This window comes from Aquarana catesbeiana, linkage group LG11, assembly GCF_042186555.1.
Source record: "Aquarana catesbeiana isolate 2022-GZ linkage group LG11, ASM4218655v1, whole genome shotgun sequence".
NCBI classification, from domain to species: Eukaryota; Metazoa; Chordata; class Amphibia; order Anura; family Ranidae; genus Aquarana; species Aquarana catesbeiana.
In genome coordinates this window covers 69569844-69581470 of record NC_133334.1, presented here as the reverse complement: position 1 = coordinate 69581470, position 11627 = coordinate 69569844, and the positions used below count along the sequence as shown (strand labels likewise).

Sequence of the window (11627 nt, the reverse complement as noted above, 5' to 3'; positions counted from 1 at the left end):
ACAGTTAACATTCCCAGCACATGGAGATGTAATTTTTTTTAAACTGTTAAAATGATTGGTTTACTTCCGCTTTAAGTGTTTGTGCATGTATGCGGGGGTTATATGGATTTTTTATATTATTTTATTAAATGCTATTTTATTTTTTATTTTTTAAAGCTTAATGCTACTACAAGGGGTTGATTAAGCACCCTATGTGGAAGAACAGTGCAGGTCCCAGGTTCTCTTTAAAGCGGAACGTTTTCAGTCAAGGAAGCTGCCATCTTGGCATCTGTTCAGCCATTGGATGGTTTGACAGTTTAGTTGAGAGCACAACCAATGAGACAGTTACATTCCTGACACATAGCTGTTTTTTGAAACTGTTAAATCAATGGGTTATTTCCGTTTAAGGAGACGTTGGGGTCAGACCCCTTAATGTCACCGCTGCACTTTGTTCGAATTGATCAGCTTCTACACCAGGCAAGGCAAGGGTGTGACAGCTTGGAACCTAGAAGGGCTCAGAACTGAGCCCTTCCAGGTTTCCACTACCCAGGGAGGTCAGAGGACAGATGTTGACTGATTCCCCAACTCCTGACATGGAGGCCCTGAACACCCAGGAGGCATAGGTGAGCCCACATACATGGCGGGGGTGTCAGATGAGGATGGCACTTTCTGCTACATGTAGAAGGGACCTCAACAAAAAAAAGGGAAGGTCTACAAAAAAAAAAAAAAAAAAGATAAGCAGCAGTCTGGGTCATGTGACTTTCCTGTAGAGGGGTGTATGACAAGTGTATATATGACTGCTGTAGTGAGAAGGGAGGTGGATTGGTTTAAGAGTCCTGTACAGAAAAGTCCCCAAGTTATGAACACAATAGGGACTGTAAGTTTGTTCGTAAGTCAAAGTTGTTCGTAAGTCGCAACACTGCATTTGTAAGTGTAATGTCCGCCTGTGCACGGATGTGGGATGTTCCGGGCGCTTGTTATGTTATCTGGGGCTCTTCTGGCCATGTAGTACTGCAGTATGGGATGTGTCCGGAGGTATCCAGGACCAGCATGGAGCACAAGTGGCCGGCATTTGAGGCCGTTCGTAAGTAGGTGTCTTTTCGTAACTCGGGTGTTCGTAACTTGGGGACTGCCTGTATGTATTTTACTGATCTTGCCAGGCCTAGATGGAAAAATGTTTCCATGTCGGTACTCACCCACTAACTCTGGTAGTGACATGTGATTGAACTGCCCCTTTATAACAGTAGGGACTCCATCTAAGTTTGTTTGTTGGTAGGTGTAGAGGGTCTGTGATCTTGCAACTTATTTACATGCGTACATGAGAATGGCAACTCCGCTCTGAATTCAGGAGCAGTGCAGCATTGTTGTCACCCCATCACTGGTACCTGCATTAGGTGGACTTCTATGACAGAAGCAACAGATCTTTGTGGGACTTTGAAGGAAGACTAAGGCCAGGTTCACAAATATGCGAATAAGTGGAACAAGAGAATGACACATATAATTCTACAGACCGAAATGTAACCGATAAATAGATTCTATATTTACTTGTTAGGTGCTGGGTACCAAGGAGTTTGATTGTCGGCATACAGAACAGTACAGAACACTCCCTGTCCCTGTCCTCCTCCTCTCACTGCCTCCCCCCCCCCCTCGGGCTAGGGTCCCTGTCCACCTCTCCCCCCTCCTCTCTGGGCTGGGGTCCCTGTCCTCCTCTCACTGCCCCCCCCCTCGGGCTAGGGTCCCTGTCCACCTCTCCCCCCTCCTCTCTGGGCTGGGGTCCCTGTCCTCCTCTCACTGCCCCCCCCCCTCTGGGCTGGTGTCCCTGTCCACCTCCCCCCCCCCCTCTCTGGGCTGGGGTCCTTGTCCTCCTCTCATTGCCAACCCCCACCCCCCCCCAGGCTGGTGTCCCTGTCCACCTCCCCCCCGGGCTAGGGTCCCTGTCCTCCCCCCCTCCCCCTCCGGGCTGGGGTCCCTGTCCTCCCCCCCCTCCGGGCTGGGGTCCCTGTCCTCCCCCCCCTCCGGGCTGGGGTCCCTGTCCTCCCCCCCCTCCTTCTCCCCCCCCCCCCTCCGGGCTGGGGTCCCTGTCCCCCCCCCCCCTCTGGGCTGGGGTCCCTGTCCCTCCCCCCCCCTCCGGGCTGGGGTCCCTGTCCTCCCCCCCCTCCGGGCTGGGGTCCCTGTCCTCCCCCCCCTCCGGGCTGGGGTCCCTGTCCTCCCCCCCCCCTCCGGGCTGGGGTCCCTGTCCTCCCCCCCCCCCTCCGGGCTGGGGTCCCTGTCCTCCCCCCCCCTCCGGGCTGGGGTCCCTGTCCCCCCCCCCCCCCCCCCCCCCTGGGCTGGGGTCCCTGCCCTCCTCCTCCCCCCCTTTCGGGCTGGGGTCCCTGTCCTCCTCCCCCCCTTTCGGGCTGGGGTCCCTGTCCTCCTCCTCCCCCCCTTTGGGGCTGGGGTCCCTATCCTCCTCCCCCCCTTTCGGGCTGGGGTCCCTGTCCTCCTCCCCCCCTTTCGGGCTGGGGTCCCTGTCCTCCTCCCCCCCTTTCGGGCTGGGGTCCCTGTCCTCCCCCCCCCTCTAGGCTGGGGTCCCTATCCCCCGCCCCCCTCTGGGCTGGGGTCCCTGTCCTCCTCCTCCCCCCCCTCTCTGGGCTGGGGTCCCTGTCCTCCTCCTCCCCCCCCTCTCTGGGCTGGGGTCCCTGTCCTCCCCCCTCCCCTCCCTCTCTGGGCTGGGGTCCCTGTCCTCCCCCCTCCCCTCCGGGCAGGGGTCCCTGTCCTCCTCCTCCCCCCTCCCCTCCGGGCTGGGGTCCCTGCCCTCCTTCTCCCCCCCCCCTCCGGGCTGGGGTCCCTGCCCTCCTTCTCCCCCCCCCCCCCCTCCGGGCTGGGGTCCCTGCCTTCCTTCTCCTCCCCCCTCCGGGCTGGGGTCCCTGCCCTCCTCTCTCCCCCCCCCCCCTCTGGGCTGGGGTCCCTGCCCTCTCTCTCCCCCCCCCCCTCTGGGCTGGGGTCCCTGCCCTCCTTCTCCTCCCCCCCCCCCCCTCCGGGCTGGGGTCCCTGCCCTCCTTCTCCTCCCCCCCCCCTCCGGGCTGGGGTCCCTGCCCTCCTTCTCCTCCCCCCCCCCCCTCCGGGCTGGGGTCCCTGCCCTCCTTCTCCTCCCCCCCCCTCCTCCGGGCTGGGGTCCCTGCCCTCCTTCTCCTCCCCCCCCACTCCGGCTGGGGTCCCTGCCCTCCTTCTCCTCCCCCCCCACTCCGGGCTGGGGTCCCTGCCCTCCTTCTCCTCCCCCCCCACTCCGGGCTGGGGTCCCTGCCCTCCTTCTCCTCCCCCCCCCCCCTCCGGGCTGGGGTCCCTGCCCTCCTTCTCCTCCCCCCCCCCTCCGGGCTGGGGTCCCTGCCCTCCTTCTCCCCCCCCCCCCCTCCGGGCTGGGGTCCCTGCCCTCCTTCTCCCCCCCCCCCCTCCGGGCTGGGGTCCCTGCCCTCCTTCTCCCCCCCCCCCCTCCGGGCTGGGGTCCCTGCCCTCCTTCTCCTCCCCCCCCCCCCTCCGGGCTGGGGTCCCTGCCCTCCTTCTCCTCCCCCCCCCCTCCGGGCTGGGGTCCCTGCCCTCCTTCTCCCCCCCCCTCCGGGCTGGGGTCCCTGCCCTCCTTCTCCTCCCCCCCCCTCCGGGCTGGGGTCCCTGCCCTCCTTCTCCTCCCCCCCCCTCCGGGCTGGGGTCCCTGCCCTCCTTCTCCTCCCCCCCCCCCTCCGGGCTGGGGTCCCTGCCCTCCTTCTCCTCCCCCCCTCCCCCTCCGGGCTGGGGTCCCTGCCCTCCTTCTCCTCCCCCCCCCCCCTCCGGGCTGGGGTCCCTGCCCTCCTTCTCCCCCCCCCCCCTCCGGGCTGGGGTCCCTGCCCTCCTTCTCCCCCCCCCCCTCCGGGCTGGGGTCCCTGCCCTCCTTCTCCTCCCCCCCCCCTCCGGGCTGGGGTCCCTGCCCTCCTTCTCCTCCCCCCCCCCCTCCGGGCTGGGGTCCCTGCCCTCCTTCTCCTCCCCCCCCCCCTCCGGGCTGGGGTCCCTGCCCTCCTTCTCCTCCCCCCCCCCCTCCGGGCTAGGGTCCCTGCCCTCCTTCTCCTCCCCCCCCCTCCGGGCTAGGGTCCCTGCCCTCCTTCTCCTCCCCCCCGCCCCTCCGGGCTGGGGTCCCTGCCCTCCTTCTCCTCCCCCCCGCCCCTCCGGGCTGGGGTCCCTGCCCTCCTTCTCCTCCCCCCCGCCCCTCCGGGCTGGGGTCCCTGCCCTCCTTCTCCTCCCCCCCCTCCGGGCTGGGGTCCCTGCCCTCCTTCTCCTCCCCCCCCTCCGGGCTGGGGTCCCTGCCCTCCTTCTGCTCCCCCCCCGCTCCGGGCTGGGGTCCCTGCCCTCCTTCTCCCCCCCCCTTTCGGGCTGGGGTCCCTGTCGTCGTCCTCCTCCTCCCCCTTTCGGGCTGGGGTCCCTGTCCTCCTCCTCCCCCTTTCGGGATGGGGTCCCTGTCCTCCTCCTCCTCCTCTCCCCCCCCCCCCCCTTTCGGGCTGGGGTCCCTGTCCTCCCCCCCTTTCGGGCTGGGGTCCCTGTCCTCCTCCCCCCTCTTTCGGGCTGGGGTCCCGGTCCCTGTCCCCCCCCCCTCTGGGCTGGGGTCCCTGTCCCCCCCCCCTCTGGGCTGGGGTCCCTGTCCCCCCCCCCCCCTCTGGGCTGGGGTCCCTGTCCCCCCCCCCCCTCTCGGCTGGGGTCCCTGTCCCCCCCCCCCTCTCTGGGCTGGGGTCCCTGTCCTCCTCCTCCCCCCCTCTCTGGGCTGGGGTCCCTGTCCTCCTCCCTCCCCTCTGGGCTCCCTGTCCTCCTCCTCCCCCCTCCCCTCCGGGCTGGGGTCCCTGCCCTCCTTCTCCCTCCTCCGGGCTGGGGTCCCTGTCCTCCTCCTCCCCCTTTCGGGCTGGGGTCCCTGTCCTCCCCCCCCTCTAGGCTGGGGTCCCTGTCCTCCTCCTCCCCCCCCCCTCTCTGGGCTGGGGTCCCTGTCCTCCTCCCTCCCCTCTGGGCTCCCTGTCCTCCTCCTCCCCCCTCCCCTCCGGGCTGGGGTCCCTGCCCTCCTTCTCCTCCCCCCCGCCCCTCCGGGCTGGGGTCCCTGCCCTCCTTCTCCTCCCCCCCGCCCCTCCGGGCTGGGGTCCCTGCCCTCCTTCTCCCCCCCCGCTCCGGGCTGGGGTCCCTGCCCTCCTTCTCCCCCCCCTTTCGGGCTGGGGTCCCTGTCGTCCTCCTCCTCCCCCTTTCGGGCTGGGGTCCCTGTCCTCCTCCTCCCCCTTTCGGGCTGGGGTCCCTGTCCTCCTCCTCCTCCTCCCCCCCCCCCCTTTCGGGCTGGGGTCCCTGTCCTCCCCCCCTCTCTGGGCTGGGGTCCCTGTCCTCCTCCTCCTCTCACCCCCCTTTCGGGCTGGGGTCCCTGTCCTCCTCCCCCCCCTTTCGGGCTGGGGTCCCGGTCCCTGTCCCCCCCCCCTCTGGGCTGGGGTCCCTGTCCCCCCCCCCCCCCCTCTGGGCTGGGGTCCCTGTCCCCCCCCTGGGCTGGGGTCCCTGTCCTCCTCCTCCCCCCCTCTCTGGGCTGGGGTCCCTGTCCTCCTCCCTCCCCTCTGGGCTCCCTGTCCTCCTCCCCCCCCCTCCCCTCCGGGCTGGGGTCCCTGCCCTCCTTCTCCCTCCTCCGGGCTGGGGTCCCTGTCCTCCTCCTCCCCCTTTCGGGCTGGGGTCCCTGTCCTCCCCCCCCTCTAGGCTGGGGTCCCTGTCCTCCTCCTCCCCCCCCCCCCCTCTCTGGGCTGGGGTCCCTGTCCTCCTCCCTCCCCTCTGGGCTCCCTGTCCTCCTCCTCCCCCCTCCCCTCCGGGCTGGGGTCCCTGCCCTCCTTCTCCTCCCCCCCGCCCCTCCGGGCTGGGGTCCCTGCCCTCCTTCTCCTCCCCCCCCTCCGGGCTGGGGTCCCTGCCCTCCTTCTCCTCCCCCCCCTCCGGGCTGGGGTCCCTGCCCTCCTTCTCCCCCCCCTTTCGGGCTGGGGTCCCTGTCGTCCTCCTCCTCCCCCTTTCGGGCTGGGGTCCCTGTCCTCCTCCTCCCCCTTTCGGGCTGGGGTCCCTGTCCTCCTCCTCCTCCTCCCCCCCCCCTTTCGGGCTGGGGTCCCTGTCCTCCTCCTCCTCTCACCCCCCTTTCGGGCTGGGGTCCCTGTCCTCCTCCCCCCCCTTTCGGGCTGGGGTCCCTGTCCCCCCCCCCTCTAGGCTGGGGTCCCTGTCCCCCCCCTCTGGGCTGGGGTCCCTGTCCCCCCCCCCCCCCCCTGGGCTGGGGTCCCTGTCCTCCTCCTCCCCCCCTCTCTGGGCTGGGGTCCCTGTGCTCCTCCCTCCCCTCTGGGCTCCCTGTCCTCCTCCTCCTCCCCCTTTCGGGCTGGGGTCCCTGTCTCTCTCCTCTGCTGTTTTCCTTGTAGTGTCCCTCCAGTCTCCCTACATTCTTATCACTCCTTTTCCCCTCCTCCCCCGTCCTGCTCCTTCCCCAGACTGTCACCCCCGTCCTCCCCCTCACGTCTCCCCCTCCTCTCCCGGACTGTCACTCCTGTCATCCCTCCCGCCCTGGACTGTCACCCTGTACAATGCCTCCTGTCGTCCCTCTCCCCGGGCTCGGTGTCTGTGTGTCCCGCACATTGCAGTACATGGGAGAATATCGCACACATCTCAGACCGGGGTGAGGACGGCCAATGACAGCTCACCTCTCTCCAGCCGTACAGGTTCTCCGGACGCCGCCATCTTGTCTCCAGGCCGAGCCGGAAGTGAGAAAGCGGAAGTGACGCGCTGTGCGGAGCTCGGTGTACTGCGGTTGCTGTGGAGACAAGGAGGGATGGAGGGGGACAAGTCCGGACATTGTGGAGACTTCAGCCTTTGTAATGCGGCTGACATTGGTTGTGCTGGGACTTGTAGTTCTGCAGACCATACATCACTGTAATGTCAGAGCTGGCTTCTGTTCCATACACAATGATTATATTGTGGACAGACTTCTGTCAAATGTTTCTTGTGCTCTGTGACTCCATTGGGGAGATTTTGCCTCACTTCCTGTTAAAGCAATGTGAGGAAGGTGCCAACACTGGGACATGATAATAAGTCTGCAGAGCTCAGGGGGGAAATCAGATGGCGCGGATGGCATCACAGCGTGGCAAAAAGCATGGCAGTGCCAGTTTAAGGGCTTAAAACAGGCAGTAAGGAGGCGACATGACACATCCTCATCACCTGTCTATGAAGGGCCATCACAGATCACACTTCAGAGGGCAGCACTTGTGTAAGCGAGCCCTGAGAGAAGCCTTTCCTGACCCCTGGTGGTGGGTCATAGGAAGAGCCTCCAGAAACCTGCTGGCTCCGCAGGCGGCCCCTTGGCACTTTGTGTGCATCTCTCAGATCCCTTCCAGACACTGATCTGTGATTCCCTATCTCCTGTCATAACCGTCTTATGTAATGTGTCTCCGGTCACTGACATTCTCATGGAGCATTTCCTCAGACTCCAATAACCCCTGTCTATCTACCCATCTCTGACCATCTCCTGTATCATATCTGCAGTCTCTGACCATCTCCTGTATCATGTCTGCAGTCTCTGACCATCTCTTTTAATTTTATCTTCCGGCTTCTGACCATCTCCTGTATCATGTCTGCAGTCTCTGACCATCTCCTGTATCATGTTTGCAGTCTCTGACCATCTCCTGTAGTATGTCTGCAGTCTCTGACCATCTCCTGTATCATGTCTGCAGTCTCTGACCATCTCCTGTAGTATGTCTGCAGTCTCTGACCATCTCCTGTATCATGTCTGCAGTCTCTGACCATCTCCTGTACTATGTCTGCAGTCTCTGACCATCTCCTGTATCACGTCTGCAGTCTCTGACCATCTCCTGTATCACGTCTGCAGTCTCTGACCATCTCCTGTATTATGTCTGCAGTCTCTGACCATCTCCTGTACTATGTCTGCAGTCTCTGACCATCTCCTGTATCATGTCTGCAGTCTCTGACCATCTCCTGTATCATGTCTGCAGTCTCTGACCATCTCCTGTATCGTGTCTGCAGTCTCTGACCATCTCCTGTAGTATGTCTGCAGTCTCTGACCATCTCCTGTAGTATGTCTGCAGTCTCTGACCATCTCCTGTATCATGTCTGCAGTCTCTGACCATCTCCTGTAGTATGTCTGCAGTCTCTGACCATCTCTTGTATCATGTCTGCAGTCTCTGACCATCTCCTGTAGTATGTCTGCAGTCTCTGACCATCTCCTGTACTATGTCTGCAGTCTCTGACCATCTCCTGTATCACGTCTGCAGTCTCTGACCATCTCCTGTATTATGTCTGCAGTCTCTGACCATCTCCTGTACTATGTCTGCAGTCTCTGACCATCTCCTGTATTATGTCTGCAGTCTCTGACCATCTCCTGTACTATGTCTGCAGTCTCTGACCATCTCCTGTACTATGTCTGCAGTCTCTGACCATCTCCTGTATCATGTCTGCAGTCTCTGACCATCTCCTGTATCATGTCTGCAGTCTCTGACCATCTCTTTTAATTTTATCTTCCGGCTTCTGACCATCTCATGTGTCATATCTGCAGTCTCTGACCATCTCTTGTATCATGTCTGCAGTCTCTGACCATCTCTTGTATCATGTCTGCAGTCTCTGACCATCTCTTGTATCATGTCTGCAGTCTCTGACCATCTCTTGTATCATGTCTGCAGTCTCTGACCATCTCTTTTCATTTCATCCTCCAGCACACGTTTCAAACACCTGTGCTTAGTCATTGCTGATTAATTTCAGGTTCTACCCTGGCTTAAGTCAGCATATATTTATACAAAAAAACAAGAGATATATGTTACAAAAACTCTTAATAATTAAAAATAATACCATAAATATATACAGAAGAGAACCCAAAATAAACAAACTTCCAAAACAGTAAAGAAAGTCAAAAATAAGGATAAATAATAAAAATGAAAACAAAATTATACATATTCATGAAAATAAACATAAAAAGAGATAATTGAAAACCTAAATCAATCTAGTCGAAACTCATAAAATAAAAAAAACAAGTACTAACTAAGATAGAACTCTATATAATCAAAACAATTGTTTCCTCAATAACATAGACCCATCACCCAAATTCTGTAGAGAAGCAACGCAGACCAAACCGTCTCATCATAAAAGGATCCCCACAGACAGAGCGATCCCGACAATAAATCTATATATATCTTAATTTTAACCAATATATATGTATAATCACTCATGCTTCTATGTATGATATTATTGAAAAAGTATATGTCTAAATATGCTTTTGAAGGAAAAAATGCCACATCTACCATTGTATAAAACATTTCGTAACCTTCCATCTACAAATAGCAACTGGAAAAGAAAAGGGAGAGAAAAGAGAAGACCATCAAAAGACAATGATTGAATGCCCAAAAAATCATATATATGAAGGAATATTGCCATGAATAGATGGAATTCATCCTAGACTAAAGAGGCCGATCTGGACACCACCCATACATGTCGCAATCTGCCAACCAGACAAGTGCCAGTTGCATATACTCATCACGGTTATGTCATACAACCAAGTATTAGTTATATAGGATCCATAGTATATATAGCATTTCTCTGCCGTTGGCCATCACAGCACGTGTGCGTGACAGCACATAGATATGCAGGAAGGAGGTGCGGAGTCACTCATGATAATGAGAAACATCTCATTCAAACACTCAGAAATTCTTGTCTGTAAATTAAAAATCCAAAACAACTTCCTCCTGCATAAAAATTTGAACAAATCACCCCCCCCCCGGGCATTAAGCTTAACTTTCTCTATGACCTGAACTGACACCAAAGTGGTGTCCCCTTCATGGCAATTGATATAATGTCATGCTACATTAGTGGACTTATTCGTTCTATTTGCAGGACAGAAGAGGAGATGGGACTTTAAATGAGGCCCGCAATATCAAATAAAATGAAAATAATGCCGCGTACACACGACCGGACTTTTCGGCATCAAAGGTCCAACAGAACGAATCCGTCGGACAATTCGATCGTGTGTGGGCTTTATCGGACCTTTTCTGTCTAAAAATTTGACTGACCTTAGAATCAGAACAAGTTTCAAATCTTTCCGACGGACTTGATTTCTATCGAAAAATCTGTTCGTCTGTATGCTAGTCCGAAGGACCAAAAACGACGTAAGGGCAGCTATTGGCTACTGGCTATGAACTTCCTTATTCTAGTCCGGTTGTACGTCATCACGTTCGAAACGATTGGACGTAGGCAAGTCCGTTTTGTTGGAACTCTGTCGGCACTCTGTCGAAAAGTCCATCGGAGTTCAGTCCAACGAGAAGTCCACTCGTGTGTATGCGGCATAAGTACATACGTGTATATGGGACAGAGTTGTAAGTTACTGACCTGTTACCAATTCTTGGGAAAATTATTTTTTACACTCCTGATGAGTGGCTGTAACGCCATGAAACGCGTCAAGTGCTACTCAATACCAAGACACATCTGGTTTTATTATGTGTATATGCATATATTTTCCATGTATCTATTTTGCTATTCATGTCCATCATGTCAACTCAATAATTGTATCTTATGCTATGAGCAGTATAATTTAAGTGTAATGCCCGTACACACGATCAGAAATTCCGTCAGAAAAAACTTGGATGGTTTTTCCGACGGAATTCCGCTCAAGCTTGCCCTGCATACACATGGTCACACAAAAGTTCTCTGAACTTTCGACCGTCAAGAACGCGGTGACGTACAACACTACGACGAGCCGAGAAAATGAAGTTCAATGCTTCCGAGCATGCGTCAAATTGTTTCCGAGCATGCGTGATTTTTTGCGCGTCCGAATTGCATACAGACTATCGCATTTTCGGATAGGAACTTTTCCCGACCGAACAATAGAGAACATGCTCTCAATCTTTTGCTGGCTGGAATTCCACCAGCAAAAAGTCCGATGGAGCATACACACGGTCACATTTTCCGACCAAAAGCTCACATCAGTCTTTTGCTGGCGGCATTTCCGATCGTGTGTACGCGGCATAAGTCATGTGACTACCAAATTATTTGATACAATGCATTTTTAAGAGTTTGAATGAATTTTAGATTGTAACAAATAAATAAATTCATCTATATATATACATGTATGTACTTATTTTCATTTTATTTGGTATGGCGGGCCTCATTTAAAGTCCCAGCTCCTCTTCTGTCCTGCAACTAATAACAGGGATGGAGGCCCGCCATTTGGCTGTGCCAGGTCACACCCTCCTTTATTCGTTCTAATATCATTCAAGTGTTCCCGCAACCTATCTCTAATGCCACACGATAGGACATTGAACGGATATTCCGACAACAAAATCCGTCAGATTTTTTCTGACGGATTTTGGGCCAAACTTGTCTTGCATATACATGGTCATACAAAGTTGTCGGAAAATCCGATCGCTCTGAACGCGGTGACGTAAAACACGTACGTCGGGACTATAAACGTGGCAGTAGCCAATAGCTTTCGTCTCTTAATTTATTCTGAGCATGCGTGGCACTTTGTGCGTCGGATTTGTGTACACACGATCTGAATTTAAACGATTGGATTTTGTTGTCGGAAAATTTTATATCCTGCTCTCAAACTTTGTGTGTCGGAAATTCCGACGGAAAAAGTCAGATGGAGCCCACACATGATCGGAATT

The 11627-nt window shown here is 57.2% G+C and overlaps 1 protein-coding gene across 1 annotated transcript in view; it reads right to left on the bottom strand.

The window, feature by feature from the left end:
* Window positions 1–6762, bottom strand: part of LIN7C (lin-7 homolog C, crumbs cell polarity complex component) — a 34926-nt gene extending 28164 nt beyond the window's left edge. The window contains exon 1 of the mRNA XM_073604538.1: window positions 6666–6762. Within this exon, the coding sequence (XP_073460639.1) occupies window positions 6666–6702 (37 nt within the window). The 5' untranslated portion in view covers window positions 6703–6762. The remainder of the gene's footprint in view (window positions 1–6665) is intronic.
* Window positions 6763–11627: the final 4865 nt, after the last annotated feature.